The sequence below is a fragment of the Quercus suber genome, unplaced genomic scaffold, assembly GCF_002906115.3.
Source record: "Quercus suber isolate HL8 unplaced genomic scaffold, Cork oak 2.0 scaffold_619, whole genome shotgun sequence".
Classification (NCBI taxonomy): Eukaryota; Viridiplantae; Streptophyta; class Magnoliopsida; order Fagales; family Fagaceae; genus Quercus; species Quercus suber.
The window spans coordinates 51,396-73,644 of NW_027070062.1; the positions used below are offsets into that span (position 1 = coordinate 51,396).

The following is a 22,249-nucleotide window of genomic DNA, read 5'->3' on the forward strand; positions in this document are numbered from 1 at the left end:
AAGTTATTCCATTCTTGAAGATCCCAAGATTATGAGGGGAAAGAAAGCAAAAGTAAAAAAGAAAGATCAAGGGAATCATTATATTTCTAGCTATAATTCAACAAGAAAAAAAAACATTTCCAGCTATGATGCACTTGGAAACGCAGTTACAACCCAATTCTTGTACCTAATACATTGTTGCTAGCTATAATTCATCAACAAGAAAAAAAAAAATCTAACGATAATGCACTTGGAAACGCAGTTACAACCCAATTCTTGTACCTAACACATTGTTGCTAGCTATAATTCATCAACAAGAAAAACATCTAGCTATAATACACTTGGAAACACAGTTTTACAACCCAATTCCAGTTCCTAATACATTGTTGCGTATTCCATAAGGTTACAACAGGTACGGGAGATCTAGACAGTGAGAGAGAGAAGAGGGGCCGGCCGGGGAGGCGGTAAAAAAACTGAAAGTCAGAATGAGATGGGAGTGGTTAAAAAAATGATGTCACATAGTGACAAAGTTTAACCTTTTTCACTGAAATGTAGGAGAAGATGTGGAGGAAAAACCAAAAGGCCAACAGGAAGAACTATCATCATTGATGATAAAAAGGAAAGCTAGGGAATCTTCTCTGCAACGTAACTCTCATTATTATTGTTCTTGTTTTTTGTTTTTTGTTTTTTTTTTTCACTGTATAGTAAGTAAAAAATATATATATATTTCTTCTTCAGCAATATATATAATTTCTAACAAAATTTCTGCTTCCTTTCATGCATGGTTCAAACGTGTAGCAGTAGATTTAAGTTAACAAAGAAGTATAAACTAAGAATAAAATAAAATTCTTTACTTTCTTCTTTTTTCCATAGGTGTGGAAGAAAAATGAAATTCTGTAAAGAAACACAAGGAAGATAAAAACCCACATTGTAAATCAGAGTCAAAATTGTTTTTTCTTGAAGAAAGCTCTGGACTTTATGTGAATTATCCTATATTAGATGTAAACAAAATTGAAAGAAAAATATCATGATGAAACTGCAGTGACATGTATGAGAATTCTGATTCTTACCATGATACATGCAGATATTATTAGGAAATTAAGCCGCCTTGAGAATTGTGGTGTAGAGACAAAGGGAGTGAGAGAGATCTTGTCTCTCTCTCTCTCTCTCTCTCTCAAGTTTCAACAACAGCTAGCTGCACCCACAAAATCCTGAACTTGCCATGTTCTCCCACAGCTTTCTTGAGCTTCCATAAGTGTTAATCTTAGAGAATAAGCAAAAAGAAGAAGTTCAAGAAAGCTGTGGAAAAGCATGACCAGGACTTGCACAAAATTTCATCATCCGCCAAAAAAAAAAAAAAAATTATCCTCAGATCTCACTTTCATTCTCTTTGACATATATCCCTTTGTGTCTTTCTTGTATAGAAGACACAATAGCTTGTGCCAGTGTGTTTGTGTGTGTGTGTGTGAGAGAGAGAGAGAGAGAACAGAGGGTAAAGGAGGAAGAGAGAAATGACCAATGCCCATACAGAGTCTTTCATGGACCACTTTAACATATATATCTACCAGCTTTATAGAGAGGGGAGGTGAGTAGGGTTCATCACTTCACTCATAAAGTGCTACTTACCCACAAAAATGCCTTACTTTCCTAGTAAGTGCGCAGTGGGGTATAAACAATACGTCATATGGGGTAAGGAAAACAAAAAAACAAACAAATCTTAGGATTAAAATTAAAGCTAGGAAAAGTAATAAATAATAACCCCTATAGTTTAATTTTTGTAACAAATTAAACCTCATGCTTTTAAATATGATATTTCAAAATTTCATACTTTCATTATTGTGTCAAACTCTTAGAAATTATGAAATACTTGATATTATAGGTGGGCTTTTGTTTGGACAATTTAAAAAAATTAAAAAAAAGAGGTCTAAAAGGACAGAATAAAATTATAGGGTTTATGTTTTGGACTTCCCCCCCCCCCAAAAAAAAAAAGGAAAAATTGAGCCAAGTGAAATGTAATTAAGAGAGAGAGAGAGAGAGAGAGAGAGAGTATTTTCATCCCAACCCCATCACATGGTGGCATGTGATGCAGATTTCTTATTTTATTGGATTTTAAAGGTATGGGTTGTTTATGGTCCCCCAATCGTTATGTTTTCTTTTATATACATTATGATCCAAATAATATGTGTGATCATCAATCATGAAGCTGTAATTATGCAGCTTGTAGATATTTTATGGACCTTAGGCCATTCTAGAACCATTATATAGCAAAATGCTCATGGTTTGAGGAGAGACTGTGTAACATGTATATATATATATATATATGGCATCTTCCAGCAAAAAAAGACAAAGCAATTCAAGAAGTGGAGATGAAGAAGACAATTACCAATTAACTTTTTCTCATATGTAGACCATGATTTCTAAATTTGCTTTAAACAATTTCAACAAATTGCAAATTAAGCAGCATATATGCCTTAAATTCATTTTCTGGTTGTTAGGTGTTCTTGTATACAAAAAGAACTCTCAAACTTTCTGACATGAAAAGATAATGTATCCGCCATTTTGAAGACAATTTTGTGGAGGACTGATTCATAACTTTGTAAAGCAGCATGACTTAATTTCGTTTTCTAGTTGTTCGGAACTCTTGCATACAACAGAACTCTCCATAATTTCTGACATGAAGAGATAATGTATCCACTATTTTTGGAGGCAATTTCGTACGTAGAGGTGGTTCATAACTTTCTTTTTTTCTTGAAAATGAATTAAATTATACGTAGTGCTACGTGTTCACCTTCGTTTTTCACACTTTGAATTATCATTCACATCACTTTTCATATCAAATCAATATGACTATTTATTTTTTCTATAAAAAAAATGGCCATAATTTTATTTTACTTTTGAATTACTAATACTCTTTTACTAGTACTCTAATATTGAATTAACACTTCTCCATGCACAAAATATTTAGGGGTTTAGGGAGGAAGGGTTTTGAATTACAATATGCCCTTATATCAGCAATTTAGAATTGAATGGAACTTAATTAACTTTCATTTCTAAACATGACTTCAATTTTTAGAAATGTAAACAAGGGAAAACTTCATAAGAAAATATATGCTTTTTCATGTGGATTATGCAATGTACTTCAATTATATCTTATTCCCATTTAGTACAAGGTGAAATAATTTGATGTAATTGAGTCCTTTTTCTGAGGAGAATTGAACACTAGTTCTCCCAGAAAAGAAACGTAGATTATGCCACTGAGAATCCCTAATATTTAGGATTCTTAGTTGTATTCTTAATCTCATTTTTGCAAAAGTTAATTAAGTCTATCATGCCCACTTCCTAATCACTCCAATGACTTTTTTCTCACCCATTTTTTTATCTGTCTCCTTTCTCCTTTGTCTTTTCTCTCTTCTCTAACTTCTTGGCCTCCTCCGCCATGTCTTGTAAAGTCGATTGACACCTACCACCATTTTGAAATTGATTGCCCTGCATTTCAAGCAATATCTTGTCGGCAACACTAACCACCATTCTTTTTTTTTTTTTTTTTTTTTGAGAAATAATTACAACATGCTGCTAACCCCGCAGCTCGAACCATTTTCCTCCTAAACTCCTAAGCACTTTGTACATGAAGAGGCACCAATTCATCTACAAGGCCTTTAGCCACTAACCACAATTTTGAAACTAAATCATCTTGGGAGTTGCAACATAACTCATATCAATACTAGGTCTTTGACTTTTTGTTGACTTTGTAATATTATGCTACAAAAGTTTTTGAAACCTCACAAACTTATACATTATTATTTTAATTTATATTTTTAATTGAATTCAAATTGTGTTCAATATTTTAACCATTTATTAGAATCCTAGTGCATCAAATCATAACAAATTCCTAATTTTAAAATATACAATTCCATATGCAACTACAATCATAATGAATTCTTATTAATAACTACTACAATTATCAAATTTAATATTTAAACAAAAAAAAATATATATTATGTAATGCAGGGGTTAATGACTAGTTTTTAATTGAAAAGTCTAACAGATTTAATAATATAATATACACATAATAATAATGACACTCAAAGTTATTAATAATATGTAAAAAAATATGTATACATGATATTATTAAATCTATTAGTCTTTAATGTAATATTAATGAAACATTTAATGTGTCATAAACTTTTTTTTTTTTAAACCGAATTGTCATAAACCTAATATGCAAAGGATTAATTGTTGAAATTAAATGTCTAAAAGATATTGATGAAATTTTAAAGTGACTTAATCTAATCCTATTAACTACTATAATCAGGTGGAGAAAACCTTGGAATAAAAATTGGAGAAGGATTGTAGTGATCAAGCAGAAGGATGTAGTATGTATCAAAAAAGAAAAAAAGAAAAAAAGAATAAGGATGTAGTAGCTTTAGGCAAACCAATTGAATTAAAGAGGGTTCAAGATCATCACTTTACCAAACACCAAGCAAACTGATCTTATACATATAAGCTAGGATCTATCTTTCTTTCTTATTGATTTCATATTATCCATCCGTCCACCCCCCGATTGATTCTGTGGGGGCTCGAGGACCGATGAAAGGATTGTTGAGCTGTTAGTATGATTATTGAGGTATCAGTATGATTATTGAGGTATCATAAGCCCGAAGAGGGAATCCACCTGAGGAGAGGAGGAGAATAGACAAAAGATTTTTGGGAGCTCCAATTGGGAAGGATAGGGTGTGGAGAGAGAATCATGGGGGTAGGGGAAGTTTACAGTGAGAAGTAGCTTACTGCCTCTGCATTAAATGGTTGGCAGTAGTTTTATTAGCTGCATTGATGAGGAAGTGACTTGAACAATGAATTTCACAGCTAAGCAGCTCATTCTACTACCTTCACTAGAAGCTTAAGGGAACAGGTGTTATGATGAGAATTTGGGTAGGTGGAGATGAGGGGTCAAGATTTGACGTGTTAAGAAGTATATAAGAGAAGGAAACTTCCAGATGAAAGGTATCCAGGATAACAGATATCAAAAAGAGAAGAGTTAGAACAAGAACATTGAAAGAAGAGCATGAATTGTGTATCATTTTGTGTATCACTTACCTCCTTGAGCAAGCTTGTAACGAGCCAGATAAATACATAATTTGTGTTTTGTAGTCTTTCTTCCCCTATTTTTGTCCTCGGGCTAAGCCCTCCTTTTTTGTTCAACCCACTCTCTTACAAATATCTAGTAATTTGGGTCTAGTTAAGCTGCACAATTCCCATTATTCTAAGTGGGCTTGGATTGTTTGATCTTTGAGTCCTTACATATTCTATTATATATAAACCAAATAAATTAATCTTTCCTCCATTATGAAGTGTTAGAATTATGATTATTAACCTTCTCAAAAAAAAGAAAAGAAAAAGAATTATGATTATTAAATGATTAAATTTATTATTATTTCTTAATAGTTTAAGTTTTTGGAACAATTAGCAATTTACCATAATTAATATAGATTATCCTTTACCAAATATCCATATTCTCATCTACACCTGTGTGATTATATCATATAAAGAAACCAAATAAACCTTGCATTGAGGAAGGGTAAAGATAATCGTATTACAAAATATATAATGAACCAATTGAATTGATAACCCTGCATCATCATTAGCCTTCTTTTATCTTGATTATAAACTTCAACTACAAAGTCCCCATTCTTCATCTCAATCAAAAAGAAAAACCAAGCAAGTGAAGATAATTCTCTCTCTCTCTCTCTTTCTCTCTCTCTCCAGATTAGTGTATGTGACAATAGGACAGTGTAAAAATGGGATTTTACAGAAGTCTTGAATCTCATTCATATATACTACTCAAATCAGTTATCACTATTAAATTTGAAAAATAACAGTTTACATAAAATAAGAAACACATAGTACATGCAAATTAATTCCCTCTTCAACCTTGTATGATGTTTTATGAGACATCATTTAAATGTATGTTTTTGGGTGACAGTATAAGGTGCATCATGACCTAGAATATGGAAGTGAGATACATAAGAATCATGACAAGACAAAAATAGGGGGACAAACAAAAAAAGTGAGAGAGAAAGGAACAGATTTTGATCACATGGTTTCTCTGTTGATGTTAATGTGGTGGTGGGTGGACCTAATCATGGTGGTGGTGATGTTGGGTTGTGGGGCTCAGTCTCCTTCTCAACTGGGCCACAAAAATTAATTGATGAATTAATGGAAAATTGATCTGACCCTTTATAGCCAGGTCCACACCTAAATATCACCAACCTGTTGCATCAGGTTGATAATCAGTTTGTTTTCTTTGAGTTTGTACGACGCAAGTGAGCTGTTGTAACTGTATGGAATGGGAAATTCATGCAATGTGTGCAAATCTACAGGAAGAGGGTGCCTCCCTTTATGACTTTTTATCTGCATTTGAGATCTACTGCATGATTGTGTGCGAAACGTGATGATGAGAGATCCATGCTGCATATACTTTTTCCATTGATTGAGTAGGAGAAAATACCATTTTGTATTGGACAAATGGTCAATTTTTACAAGCTGGAGACTAGAAAATTCTGTTACTAGATCATTAAATAGCTGCCTATATCAGATAACTAAGAAGGAAGGATCACAGAAGAAGAAAGAAAGGAAGAGCTAAACGACAGATGAAGTTTATTTAATAGAAGATAAACGGCATGTAGCTTAGCTGTATTAAATTTATTCAGATTGTATCACACGTGTTGTAACTGATCTACACACGTGTTGTAACTGATTTACTTGATTCTGTTAGTTAGTTAGGCCTCTGTTTTGGGGGTTTAGGTTCAGAGATGTATATATGCATAGAGTGTGTACAGATTCATTATCTGATCAATTAGAGAAAATCTTATCATCCTTTTCTCTCAACTCTCTCTCTCTGCTTGTTCATTTCTTCATTCTTTCTCTTATTTTCTTATATGGTATCAGAGCACGAGCCTCCTTCAATGGCGTCGAATACTCAAAATGATTCTTCTTCTTCTGGTTCTTCTTCTCATCGAGAGCTAACTCCAATGGAAGATCCACGAAGTCCATTTTTCTTGCACCATGGAGAAACACCAGGTGCGATTCTGGTTACTCAACCACTAACTCAGGATAACTATCCTATGTGGTCCAGAGCAATGAGAATGGCTTTGGATGCCAAAAGCAAAATTGGATTCATTGATGGTACTGTCAACGCATCAATGGCTATCACACCANGGCCCCTACTGGCACCCTCCTTTGATTTTGTGTTGTGACTTCCTGCGCCCTTGCTGCTCCAGGAAGGCATGTGTTGTCTGTTCTACATCATCTACACAGGGGCGGAGGGAAGGGGGGGCACTTGCCTCCCTAGCCTTCTCAAAATTTCTCAATCAGTAGTGGTGTAAAATGCCGTAAAAGTTCCCACTTGACAGTTGACACAAAAGACAATTTATTTTTTCTTGTTATTTATATTTATTAGCTTGTCAACAATTGTTAGACAATTTTACATTCACATGGCAACACTTTTTTACAAAATGGGTCCTATCTAATAGTACTTTTTTTTTTTTTTTTTTGCACACTACTTTGCCAACTACGACTGAAAAAAAAAAAAAAAAAATACTGAATTGGAATTTGAAAGAAAAAAAAAATCTATGTTAATGTGTAATGTGCCTACTTTAGCACCTCAATAGTTGGTTTCCAGCTTACATTTTTTTCTCTAGTTATCAACCTCTTCAATATCAAACTTGAGTTTTTGCTATAAACTTGAATTTTAGCGACATAAAAAAGTAAAAATGTCTATATGAAATTTTAAAAGCATTCATGGCATTGAGTTGCGTATAGCCGAATAGAACTTCATAAGCATATGGCTATATTCTTAATATTTTTACATTGCTTTATTTTTCCAATTTATTTTAAAGATCCAAATTACATGTTTAAATTGTGTGTATTTAGTATCGATTAATTTATCTTAGATTAATTCTACCTTCAATCTTGTCTTTTAATCTTGCCCCCCCTAACTTGAAATTCTAGCTCCGCCATTGACTTCACAAGTATAAGTGCTTATGAAGTATGCGGAGTAAGGACCAGGGTTCAAATATCTATGAGAGAAATTCGCACACAGGTACACTTAAATTAGGCTAAAATAGAATTTCTATTTTAAAAAAAAAAAAAAAAAAAAAATCCTTAGCCTATAAAAGGAGATGGCCTTTCCATGTAATTGTTTTTTTTTTAAAAAAAAAATAGAAAACACACTGAAAATATTATTATAACAACATCACAGTACAGATACATCCTGGATAAGAGCATGCTGAATACAGCAAGGAATCTTTTCAATCCAAATTACATCATTGACAAGGTTTTGAGCTTGTCTTGCTAGAATATGGGCTGGCTTATTGCCAATCCTATGTACATGAGAGAAATGAACAACACCAAGTTCAGTACCTAACTCATGAATGCCTTCCATAATAGCATCTACAGAAGATGGTGGTATCGTATGTCGCTTGAGAGCATTGGAAATTATCAAGGAATCACCTTCCAACACAACATCTCGCAGCTCCAAATGCCTTGCCAGCAACAGACCAGCCTCATAGGCCTTAGCTTCAACTTCGACTGACCCCATTGGAGCTTTAATTTTTCTGCATAAAGCTGCCTTCAATCTGCCTTGAACATCTCTTATCACTACACCAATCCCAACTTGCTTCTTTGATGAAAAAAGAGACCCATCTACATTGATTTTAAAGAAACCTGCTGAAGGAGGAAGCCAGGCCACAAGCATAGGCTGATGTTGTGCATCAGGTATGTGCTGTACCGAATCTGGTGTAGCTTGAAAGCTTGAACCCGTAGCAGACCAGTACTCTTGAAGGAAATGTTCTATCCAAAGAGCAATGGCCGGACCTGTTTTTCCTTCTCCACCATAAAGAATTTCATTTCTATTACTCCAAAGTGCCCAAGCCATTGTGACCACCTATGAACATTTTTCCTCACTTGACTCATTGGTCATCATAACAAGCCATAACAGATCCATAAAAGAGTCACAATGAACATCCAAATGCAATAGTTGTAATTTTGAAGCAGCCCAAGTTTCTTGTGCTTTCGGACAGCCCCAAAAAATGTGTCCATTCATCTCAGCTTCTTCATGACAGCAAACACACATATCATCTGTAATCACATTACGCCTCCTTAACTTGACTTTGGTTGGTAAAGTGTCACAGCAAGCACGCCAACAAAAGTGCTGCACCTTATAGGGAATGGGTAAAGACCAAATTTTGTTCCAAAATTTTCTCATTAAACGACCATCAGAAGTAGTTCCATGGTTTGCAGTTGTAAACAAATTAACCGCTAATTTATAAGCACTCATAACAGTAAAATTTCCAGTAGAAGTTTCAGCCCAAGCCTGTTTATCCGCTGGTAGAGTAACACTCAAAGGAATACTCTTGATCAAGTTAACTTCATGAGGGATAAAGAGGTTGTCAAGCACTTCAGTTTTCCACCTTGCCGTTTGTGAGTCAATCAAGTCAGCAACATTCATATCAGCACTCAAAAACAACCCTGGAGAAAGTACTTTATGAGATGATACCCCTGGCAACCACTTATCTTGCCAAATCTTGATATTTGCTCCATTGCCAACTCTCCATTGCATACCTTCAATGACTAAGCTTTGGGTAGAAATTAAACTCCTCCATATATAAGAAGGGTTGTGTCCAATCGGAGCATGAACAATATCAGTTGTTGGAAAATATTTAGCTTTGAGTATCCTATAAACAAGAGACACACCCCCCATTTGAAGATTCCAACCTTGCTTTGCGAGCAAAGCCATATTAAACAACTTTAAATTTTTAAAACCCAATCCTCCATTACATTTAGGCTCACACATTTTTTGCCAACTAAGCCATGTGATCTTCCTTTTCTCTTTTTTTTGGTCCCACCAAAAATTCCTAATCATCCCATCATTTCCTCACAAAACGAATCCGGAAGTTTGAAATAACTCATAGTATAAGTCGGAATTACTTGAGCCAAGGCTTTGATCAAAACTTCTTTTCCGGCCTTGGACAACAATTTTTCTTTCCAACCCACCAACACTTTCCCCAATTTCTTCTTGATAGCATTGAAGGTGAGTCTTTTATTTTTCCCCACCAAAGAAGGTAAGCCAAGATACTTCTCATGTTGCTTAATTATTTGGGCACCAAACCGATTTTTATCTCCTCTTGAACATCCCTTGGAGTGTTGCTACTGAAGAACAAAGATGTTTTTGCACGGTTTAAACTTTGACCAGAAGCTTTCTCATACAAAGCAAGCAATTGTCGTAGTTCATCACACCCCTTTAACATTGCCTTGCAAAAAATCAAGCTATCATCTGCAAAAAACAAATGAGACAATCTAGGACCACCCCTACAAATTTTAACACCCTCCAGTTGACCCCTATTCACTGATGATTGAATCAAAGCAGGCAAACCTTCTGCACATAAAAGGAAGAGGTAAGGTGACAAAGGGTCTCCTTGACGGATTCCCCTAGATGGAGTAAAATGTCCTCTCGGAGTCCCATTAATTTTAATTGAATAGGTAACCACAGAAACACATCTCATGATCAAATCGCTAAACCGGTTAGCAAAACCCAATTTCTCCATAACCTTTTCAAGCCAAACCCACTCTACCCTATCATAAGCCTTACTCATGTCTAATTTAAGAGTCATTTCCCCAACCTTGCCCCCGTTTTTTTGGCTAATATGATGCATAGCTTTAAAAGACACCAAAACATTATCAGTAATCAATCTCCCATGGACAAAAGCACTCTGTGTATCACTAATAATCAAAGGTAAAAACTTTTTCAACCTATTTGCAATAGCTTTAGAAGCAATTTTATAAACTACATTGGCAGGGAAATTTTTCACTCGTAGATCATTAAATATAGAGGCTGTTGTAAAAACATTCAAACCTTTATGGCACACAAAAGGAGGATTCAATGTTACTGTGGGTGGTGAAAACATTCTGTTATTTGCTTTTAAGTTGGAAGTTGATGCAGAAAGAGTTATTCAAGGTGAACCATGGGCTTTTGACAGACATCTTGTTGTCTTTGAAAAATTTGACAATTATGTTCCTATTCATACGTTGGGTTTTAAATCAACAGCATTTTGGGTGCAAATTCATAATCTGTCTTTTCCCCTCCAAACTGTTGAAACGGCTTTTAGTATTGGACAGACTACTGGACCTGTGATCAAACCAAAAGATTTGGGCGAAATGTTGGGGCCGAATTTCATGAGAGTGAGAGTGGTTGTTGATGTCTCAAAACCTTTATGTAGGGGAAGGAAGATCTATTGGGATAAGGATGAAGGGTGGGCTGCTTTTATGTACGAGAGATTGCCGAATATTTGTTATTGGTGTGGGTCTGTGTCCAAGGGAGTCAATACCGTACCGGAGGCTGTACCGGTTTGCCCAGCAGTACGGTATATTTTGGATACCGGTCAATACCGGTGTACCGTTTCGGGTTTACTGCTATTTTTTATATTTTTAAATATATATATATATATATATATGTATGTGTGTATATATATTATAATAAATATAAAAGTTTACCATAAAACATTTCCTCAATTCAAAACTAATTATTCATAATTTTAGACTTTAGTATCAATTAAAAGAAAAAAAAAACACACAATATAAAAAATAGAAAGCTTAAAAGTTACAATTGCATACTAAGAAAACAAATAATACTAATAAGTTAATGCAAATAAATTACCATTCTACCCTAACAAAAATTCAAAAATTACAAAACTTAAAAAAAAAATTAAAAAAAAACTTTTTTTTGTACCGGCCGGTACGCCTGGTATTGCCCGAAATTGGCCGGTATGACCGATACATGGCCGGTACGGCTGGTATTTAAACCGGTACGAAACGTTAATGTTTCGATACCGGTATGCAACCGGTACGGTACGTACCGGTCAGTACGACCGGTACCGGTACGGTATCGACTTCCTTGTCTGTGTCTTAAGATGATAAAGACTGTTCTCTTTGGCTGCAAAGTAAAGGTACTCTGACTGTAGCAGAACAGCAATTTGGGCTGTGGATTAGGGCGCCACTTTACAATCTGGCAAAAAAGTCTTTTGTTGCAGTTAAAAGATATGAGCATGTGAATACTGGTGCTACAGATGGTTTTGGTGGTGTAATGAATGCTTCAGATGCTGATGGTTCAGGACTGAATGATGGCTTTGAAAACACAATCACCCCTTTTAATTCACGTGCTACAAAGGAGAATAGCTTGGTGCCTTGTTGTGTGGTGGGATTTATGGATGATGAAGAACACATTTCTTCCTCATTGAAACTATTTGGATCGCTGCAGATGGGGAAGGACGATGCAAGGGCAGTTCTGGATCTTGATGAACAGTTACAACTATTAGACCGTCAGATTGACTCCTCTCCAAACCTTTCCAAACTGCAAAGCGATAACCCGGATGCCGTTTCAGTGAATGTCCCTATTTTTCCTCATGCCAAGTATCGCATTGAAGTGTCAACTGAAAATCAAGAATTAAATAAGGTGGACGCTACTCCTAATTTTTCTCATGTTCAGCCTTGCATTAACGTGTCAACAGCAGGTCAAGAATTAAATAAGGAGGTAATCAATTATGAGGGGGACTCCTTGGAGGCAATCCCGCTTGAGGAATTTAATATTGGCCAAACTTATACTTCTAAAGGCAAAAAGACCTCACGTGGAAGACCTAGGAAATTCACACAGGGAGAACGCAACATTAAATACTGAGTCAGCCATTGAGCTAAAAGCTTAATGGAGCCCATAAATATGTGTTGGTAAAAGGCGTTAACCAATAACCATTACCCAGTTCTCCTTTTAAAGCTAATTGCCATGTAAACAACCCTACATGCTAGTTGTTACCGTTTTAAATCTTTCTCCTTATTTTATTTAGGAAAATACTAATGAGTACCCTTAAAACATTGATTAATAATCAATTTTTGGAAAGTTTTGATACCACTTTTATAAAAAATGAAAAAATTTATTAAAATATTAATTACTTTTTTTTTTCATTTTTCATAAAAAATTTTTTAAATAGATTATTAACCAGTACCCTAAGAACACTCGTTAATATTTTTCTTTTACTTATCTTACTATTCTTCTGCATTTCCATTGTCTACTTCAACATTATTCACGACAATTAGCGACAAAATGAGATATGAGACAGCCGTCAACATGATAGACAATGTCGGCTTAATACAATTTAAGGCTTACCGGCAATGATTATAAGTGGAATTTTTAAAAATATTTAAATATAAATCAAATGATATTTATTTTATTTTTATATTATTATCCTTTTGTTTTTGTTTAAAAATCATTCATTTTCTTTTTTAGATGAAAGATTACTAATTTAGTTTTTGTATTTAGATTTTATTAACATCTCTTTTACATTTGATAATAACTGATCCACTTAATCAACACATTTATAATAATTCTCTTTAAATGAAACAATTTATGGGTTTCAATTGGTTTAAAATTCTTTCTCCAAAAAAAAAAAAAAAAAAAGTTTTAGAATTACATTTGTACAATATTTTGGAAGCCATCTTAGAGGTGTGAGAAAGAATCCAAAACCAATTCTAAAAATAAATAAATAAAAATTATCATCTTACAATATTTTGGGACCATTCTAAGTTTTTTGGGGTATAAGGGACCTTAAGCCTGGGCCAAAGTGGCCAAGGCCTTGAGCTGGCCCTAATAAGAGATGAGAATCAGAAAGCATTATGTTGACATTTTTTTAATAAAAACAACAACTCATTGTGATAATAATATAAAAAGACTTTTAATGCATCTGATTTCATATAGAGTACAATTGGGTTAAGCACCAGAATTAACTAATGTCATAATTTTCAGATCCAACCCGTTCAATGAATCGTAATAGAAATGTTTAAGGTTTTTAAGATCAGATCAAGATCAAACCGAAATCGAACCATGATAACGTCATAATTAATTTAATATTTGATGATGCACGAAAATGAATAGACTGAAATACTTTGGGCTCGGTAATGGCTGTGAATCCTGAAAAGAAAGAAAGTACTGTCAAAGGTGACTAGTGTGACCCGGTCAAGGACCCTCCAACGATTAAGTTAGTTTTCTCTCTAGGACACAAGAAAAGAGAATAGTGAAATGGTTAGAACTTGCCTTGGGTGAATGGAATTTACCATTTTTATAGATAGTTAGACGTGGGTCTACTTGTTTGGATCCATCACTATCATGGGCAATGTTGGTCGTTGACAAAGAAAATGGGTTACATGGGGCATTGTATGTGGAATTTCTTCTACGTATCATGCAACGTGTCGTATTTTGCTCATGTGAATCTAATGGAGGATTTTTCTCAAAATTCACTAGGAATGATTCATTCGTCTATATACATGTTGTCTGTAGATACACTCTTCCATGTAATTGTTGTGCCTTCGCAAGTTTCAATCTCCTTCTCCCCACTCCAACGCAACATTAAATACTGAGTCAGCCATTGAGCTAACCTTAATGGAGCCCATATATATGTGTTGGAAAAAGGTGTTAAGCAATGGCCATTACCCAATTCCCCTCTTAAAGCTAATTGCCACGTAAACAATCCTACATGCTAGTTGCTACAATTTTAAATCTTTCTCCTTATTTTACTTATCTTACTATTCTTCTGCATTTCCACTGTCTCCTTCAACATTATCCACGACAATTAGCGACAAAATGAGATATGAGACAGCCGTCAACATGATAGAAAATGTCGGCTTAATACAATTTAAGGCTTACAGGCAATGATTATAAGTGGAATTTTTAAAAATATTTAAATATAAATCAAATGATATTTATTTTATTTTATATTATTATCGTTTTTTTTTAAAATCATTCCTTTTCTTTTTTAGATGAAAGATTACTAATTTAGTTTTTATATTTAGATTTTATTAACATCTCTTTTACATTTGATAATAAATCAAAACATTTATAATAATTCTCTTTAAATGAAACAATTTATGGGTTTCAATTGGTTTAGAATTCTTTCTCAAAAAAAAAAAAAAAGGTTTAGAATTACATTTGTACAATATTTTGGTAGCCATCTTGGAGGTGTGAGAAAGAATCCAAAACCAACTCTTAAAAAAACAAAAAAAAAAATTGTCATCTTACAATATTTTGGGACTATTCTAAATTTTTTGGGTATAAGGGACCTTAAGCCTAGGCCAAAGTGGCCAAGGCCTTGAGCTGGCCCTAATAAGAGATGAGAATCAGAGAGCCCATTATGCTGACATTTTTTAATAAAAACAACAACCCACTATGATAATAATATAGAAAGACTTATAATGCATATAATTTCATATATAGTACAATTGGGTTAAGCACTGGAACTAACTAATGTCATAATTTTCAGATTTAAGTCGTTCAATGGATCGTAAAAGAAAGGTTTAAGATTTTTAAGATCAAATCAAGGTTAAACAAAAATTGAACTGTGATGACGTCATAATTAATTTAATATCTGATGATGCACGAAAATCAGTAAGTTGAAATACTTTGGGCTACGGTAATGGTTGTGAATCCTGAAAAGAAAGAAAGTACTGTCAAAGGTAACTGGTGTGACCTGGCCAAGGACCTTCCAACGATTAAGTCAGTTTTCTCTGTAGGACACAAGAAAAGAGAATAGTGAAATGGTTAGAACTTGCCTTAGGTGAATGGAATTTACCCTTTTTATAGAGAGTTAGACGTGGGTCTACTTGTTTGGATCCATCACTATCATAGGTAATGTTGGTCGTTGACAAAGAAAATGGGTTACATAGGGTATTGTATGTGGAATTCCTTCTACGTATCATGCAACGTGTCGTATTTTGCTCATGTGAATCTAATGAAGGATTTTCCACAAAATTCACTAGGAATGATTCATTCGTCTATATACATGTTGTCTGTAGATACACTCTTCCATGTAATTGTTGTGCCTTCGCAAGTTTCAATCTCCTTCTCCCCACTCCAACGCAACATTAAATAATGAGTCAGCCATTGAGCTAACCTTAATGGAGCCCATATATATGTGTTGGAAAAAGGTGTTAAGCAATGGCCATTACCCAATTCCCCTCTTAAAGCTAATTGCCACGTAAACAACCCTACATGCTAGTTGCTACAATTTTAAATCTTTCTCCTTATTTTACTTATCTTACTATTCTTCTGCATTTGCATTGTCTCCTTCAACATTATCCACGACAATTAGCGACAAAATGAGATATGAGACAGCCGTCAACATGATAGAAGATGTCGGCTTAATACAATTTAAGGCTTACAGGCAATGATTATAAGTGGAATTTTAAAAAATATTTAAGTATAAATCAAATGATATTTATTTTATTTTATATTATTATCGTTTTTTTTTTTAAATCATTCCTTTTCTTTTTTAGATGAAAGATTACTAATTTAGTTTTTGTATTTAGATTTTATTAACATCTCTTTTACATTTGAGAATAAATCAACACATTTATAATAATTCTCTTTAAATGAAACAATTTATGGGTTTCAATTGGTTTAGAATTCTTTCTCAAAAAAAAAAAAAAAAAGGTTTAGAATTACATTTGTACAATATTTTGGTAGCCATCTTGGAGGTGTGAGAAAGAATCCAAAACCAACTCTTAAAAAAAAAAAATTATCATCTTACAATATTTTGGGACTATTCTAAATTTTTTGGGGTATAAGGGACCTTAAGCCTAGGCCAAAGTGGCCAAGGCCTTGAGCTGGCCCTAATAAGAGATGAGAATTAGAGAGCCCATTATGCTGACATTTTTTAATAAAAACAACAACTCACTATGATAATAATATAGAAAGACTTATAATGCATCTAATTTCATATATAGTACAATTGGGTTAAGCACTGGAACTAACTAATGTCATAATTTTCAGATTTAAATCGTTCAATGAATCGTAAAAGAAAGGTTTAAGGTTTTTAAGATTAAATCAAGGTTAAACAAAAATTGAACTGTGATGACGTCATAATTAATTTAATATCTGATGATACACGAAAATCAATAAGTTGAAATACTTTGGGCTACGGTAATGGTTGTGAATCCTGAAAAGAAAGAAAGTACTATCAAAGGTGACTGGTGTGACCCGGCCAAGGACCCTCCGACGGTTAAGTCAGTTTTCTCTCTAGGATACAAGGAAAGAGAATAGTGAAATGGTTAGAACTTACTTTGAGTGAATGGAATTTACTCCTTTTATAGAGAGTTAGACGTGGGCCTACTTGTTTGGATCCACCACCGTCATGGGTAATGTTGGTAGTTGACAAAGAAAATGGGTTGCATGGGGCGTTGTATGTGGAATTTCTTCCATGTATCATGCAACGTGTCATATTTTGCTAATGTGAATCTAATGGAGGATTTTCCACAAAATTCACTTAGTATGATTCACTCGTCTATATACATGTTCTCTGTAGATACACTCGTCTATGGAGAGCTTCCTTCATTGCATGACTTGGTTGTTCATGGACGAGCACCTTTATGTCTTTTGTTCTTGGATGAGCTCATGTAACTTATTCGGTGTTTTGGATGACGACACAAGGACGAGTAATACTTAGTGTTTATCCCCATCAGTTGTCCCCTTGTCCTTGTGTTGTCTGCAATTTTTTTTTTTTTTTTTGAATTTTCAAATTTTCAAAATTTTGAATTTTTTACTTGATTGTCGACATGTGGTTTCTCCATCTCATCTTTAGGTTTTCCTTCAATTTTCAAAATGTCTAAAATCATTGTATCGTCGTCTAGTAATAGTGACAATAGGGAGATAGATGAGTATCATGATAGCACTAGTGGTAGTGGTTCTAGTAGTAGTAATAGTAGAAGTAGTGATAGTGGTAGTAGTGGAGGGAATACTATGGACGAGCAATATACGTCCAAAGTTCCTAGGGTTCCTTTAGAAGTCCTTCAAAAGGAGCTAAGGATGAAAGCTGCTTTAGGGTTATGTGCTGGTACCTCGTTTGGTGCTCCTTTGTCCATCACCCCAAAAGAGGTAGAAACTATTTATAGTTGTGTTGTAGGTGTCTCTTCTAAGATGGATGAAAGAAGACTTACTTCTCTTAAAAGTTGGTACCAAATTCCAGATGACCTTAACCCTAGAGTACCTGTCTGTGGCGAGTGGTGTTGTGATCCTTGTCTTGGAGTAAGTATTTATGAGGCCTACCTTTTGGAGGGACTTAGGTTGCCTCTCAATGCCTTTACTAGAGAATTACTTACTAGGTTAGGTTTAGAAATTTGTCAGCTTAACCCCAATGCATGAAGGCTTATTGTCTCTATGCAGGTTTTATGGAGAGAAGTGTTTAAGGGGGATCGTCTTTTTACTATAGACGTGTTACTCTATTGCTACAAACCTTCTAAAATCAGTTAGTCCCTGGGTTTTTATCAATTCTCAGCCAGGGATACAGATTGTAGATTGATTAAGTCCCTTCTCACATTCGATAGGAACTGAAAGATGGAGTTCTTCTTCGTCTCTGGTTTTTGAGTTGGGAACCCTGTCGAAGTAGGCATGGATGCATTTCCCTCTTATATTGGAGAAATAGGGAACCTTCATCCTAAAGGTATGCTTCTTTTCTACTCAATATTTTCTATCTTTTTTGTATTTGTTTAACCCCCCCCCCCCCTCATTTTTTTAAGCTGTTGGACGACCTTCTTTGAACAGGTTTTATCTTGAGCGCATCTAGCAAGCTCGTCTATTCCCAGACATGAGTTTTCATTCTTTAGTTACTTTCCAGCCTCTTGCCACTTGAGGACTTGGGCCTGAACTGTCTACTAAAGCTTTAGCTCACGAGCTCACTACGTGTAGACGTAAGCTTTTTACTTGAATTTTTTTCTTATTCGTTTGAACCAAATTCTAACATTCTTTTTCTTTGCAGGGATAGCAATTATGAAAGAAAACAAAGGAGAGGGCCGAGCGGACGAGGAGACCATGCCAGAAACCTAATCTCAGCCTCGTCCAATTGCTGGAGATAAGAGGAAGACCCTGTCCAAGATGATTAACTTGGGAGATATTCCAAGTCATTGAGGTCACAAGAAGGCGAAGCATGGGTTGTTCAAATCTAGGGTCTCCAAGCCAGGTTTTGTTGTCCCTCTTGCTTCTCAACAGTCGTCTATTCAAATACATGACTTGGATTTGTCCATCCTTGTTGGAGTCACTCCGTCCAAACTTGCTGTAACCAGCTGGTCCCAACCTTCCAGAAGAGTTCCTATGAACCTTCTTAAGAATAAGGATCTTGCTTAGGAAAGGTTTCAACAGGCTGTGACTGACGAGGACATTGTTGCGTGTTATGACATGTCCTTGAAAGAATTGAACACTCCATTGTTCATGATCACTTCAAGGTATGTTTTGTTATTTTATTTTGATCATGTTTCTCATTTATTTGCCTAATCACATTTTGCAACTTATTTGTATATATAGGTCATGTCAAAGTTCACAGCAGTGTCCAGGCCGGCTACTGAGATGGACCAAGAAAGAATTAGGCCGGAAGCAAGGGTTCTTGAAGTGCAGGTTGACTGTAGGGGTAGAGCTGAGATAACGGCTAAGGCCATGGATGAGGTGAAGGAGCTGAAGAACCTCGTCGAAGAGCTTAAGGTGGATGTTATAGAAAAGGACACTCGTCTTGATCACCAGCCAAAAAGGAGTGACGAGCTTTGCATTCTTCTTGAGAAAGCCAAGGGAGAAGCCATCAAGGAATTTAGGGCGTCTAGCAAGTTCACTGATCTTTTGGATAAGAACTACGCTGCTGGTTTTGAGAACCGTCGCATGGATGCTGTGTAACGCTTCCCTAAGATTGCCTTTAGCTCTATTAAGCTTAACATTGGAGCTACAAGCTCTCTCCTCCAGACGAGTTCTGAGGACATTAATATTGAGGACAACACCACAACTTAGCCTGCTCAAGATGACCCTACCTCTGAAGAAAATCCCCTCCAGTAGTTGATGAAAGGATTTTAGAGCTTTTATTTATCTTGTTGTAGTAATGCTTTTTATTTATTTATGTGTATGATCCATTGTTTTGGATCATTTGAATTTGTTTAATTACATTTATCTCATCCTTGCTTTTAGACGAGTCCTGATACAATTTCCTTCTTAGGCTTAACTTAAAGGTTTTTGGACGATAGTCATCTACTTTTTATTTATGAATGTTTTATCCATACTGTTGATTTCCAAGTATTTTTTTTCTATGCTTCTCGTCTTTAGACTCATCTTTGGAAATTAACTTGGTTATGTTATCCATGATTTAGACTGGTTAGACGTGTCGTCCATGAGAAATGTCGCATGCATGCTTTTCTCTGTCTTTGATCTTTTTTGGAAGAGTTTCATTGGGAAATTTGTTCTTTCCCTTGTTCATTATCTTTTATGACAATTTACTTCCTTTTTATCAGAGATAGCTTATGACGAGACATCCTTTGCGTCTAGAGATTTTAAACGTCTTTCATTTTATTTGGATGTTGATTTTACAGAATCATAAATTTAGAAAATTCAAGCAGCTTTATATACAACATTTGTACACAACATTGTCCCTGGACTTACAACATTTGTACACAACATCGTCCATGGACATTAAGGACATAGTATATAGCATCGTCCAAATAGCTCATCCATCCTAATACTTGGTCCTTTTTTAGGGAATTTAAATTACTTTATGTTATGTTTTAAAACAGTGTGTTATGTTTTAAAAAAGGACCAAGTATTAGCATGGACCAAGTATTAGTGTGTTATTTGAAAACATAACACACTGTTTTAAAACATAAACATTGAAAACATAATATAAACAAACTTCTTAATCCCATCCATGCTGACCTTCCTAACGAGTTTCTTTCACTGGTAGTACTTTTTCAAATGCTTCACATTCCATGGGTGTTCCAACTTCCATCCATCTAAAGCCTCCAAGTAGTATGACCCTCGCCTTTTGGAGTTGATAACTCTGTATGGTCCTTCCTAGTTAGGTCCCAACTTTCCATGAGCAGGGTCCTTAATGGCTAAGGATACATTTTTTAGGATGAGGTCCTTAATATTAAACTGTCTCAGCTTTTCCAATGCATCATGGTACTTAGTCATCAGGTTTTTATAATGCACCACCCTCTGCTCTACGTCCATCTTAACCTCGTCAATAAGATCAAGGTTTAGACGAAGCTGTTTTTCATTTTCCTCCTCCTTATAATGGGCTACCCTGTGGCTAGTTAATCCAACCACCACTGGTATCACTGCATCACTTCCATACGCTAGGTTAAAGGGAGTCTTTCTAGTAGGAGTCCTTACTGTCGTCCTATATGCCTAAAGGACACTAGGTAATTCATCTGGCCATATCTCTTTTGCCTCCTCAAGCCGAGTTTTGATGATCTTTAGGAAGGATTGGTTTGCAACTTCAGCTTGTCTGTTGGCCCGTGGGTGGGCGAGCAAGGAGTAATGATTTCTGATTCCTAACTACTCAAAAAATTCTCTAAGAGGTGTGTTGTCAAATTGTCATCCATTGTCTGAGACGAGTACCCTAGGGATCCCAAATGGCAAACGATATTCTTCCAGAAAAAGCTTCTGATGTTCTGCTGAGTGATTTTCGCCAAGGGCTTTGCTTCCACCCATTTGGTGAAATAATCAATCCCTACCACTAAAAACTTCATTTGTCTCGTCCCCATAGGAAAGAGACCAAGGATATCAAGTCACCACTAGGAAAAAGGCCATGGAGCCACCATTGAGGTAAGATACTCTGATGGTCGTCTAGGGATGTTGCTGTAGCGTTGGCACTTATCACACACTTTGACATAAGCTTTGGCATCTACTTGCATCCACGGACTATCTTATGGACTAGTGATCTAGCCCCTGAATGATTTTCGCAAGCTCTTTTATGGACGTCCCTTAGGACGTAATGGAACTCGTCTGGAATCAAACACCTCAAGTAAGGCTGAGAAAAACCTCTTTCATATAACCTCTCATCCATGAGGACAAACTTCGCAGCTCTTATTCTTAACTTCCTTGCTTCTTCTGTGTCTTTAGGGAGTAGTCCGTCTTTGAGATAAGACATAATTGGGATGGTCCAATTGACAACTCCATCCACCTGATTTATTCCGTAACATCTATGCTCAGAACATATTGGACTTTAACTTGATCACCTACCGTCTCTTCCAAAGATGTTGTCTTGGCCAAGACGTTAGCTTCTGTATTCTCTTCCCTTGGTATTTGTTGAAATTGGGCTGTTGTAAAGCCTTTGATGCATTGCTTAACTTTCTCCAAGTATATCTTCATTCGCTCTCCTTTGGCTTTGCACGTCCCATTTACTTGTCCTGCTTTGCACGTCCCATTTAC

The 22,249-nt window shown here is 35.3% G+C and overlaps 1 protein-coding gene across 1 annotated transcript; it reads right to left on the reverse strand.

Annotated features, from left to right (window-relative positions):
- Positions 1 to 8,920: 8,920 nt before the first annotated feature.
- On the reverse strand, positions 8,921 to 9,772 carry LOC136064072 (uncharacterized). The gene has a single exon (XM_065765305.1). It carries the CDS (start codon positions 9,770 to 9,772, stop codon positions 8,921 to 8,923), a length of 852 nt encoding a protein of 283 aa, XP_065621377.1.
- Between the last annotated feature and the right edge of the window lie 12,477 nt (positions 9,773 to 22,249).

Coding starts and splice junctions, on each gene's coding strand:
- LOC136064072 (XM_065765305.1), bottom strand. CDS start 9,772: ATGGCTTTGCTCGCAAAGCAAGGTTGGAATCTTCAAATGGGGGGTGTG.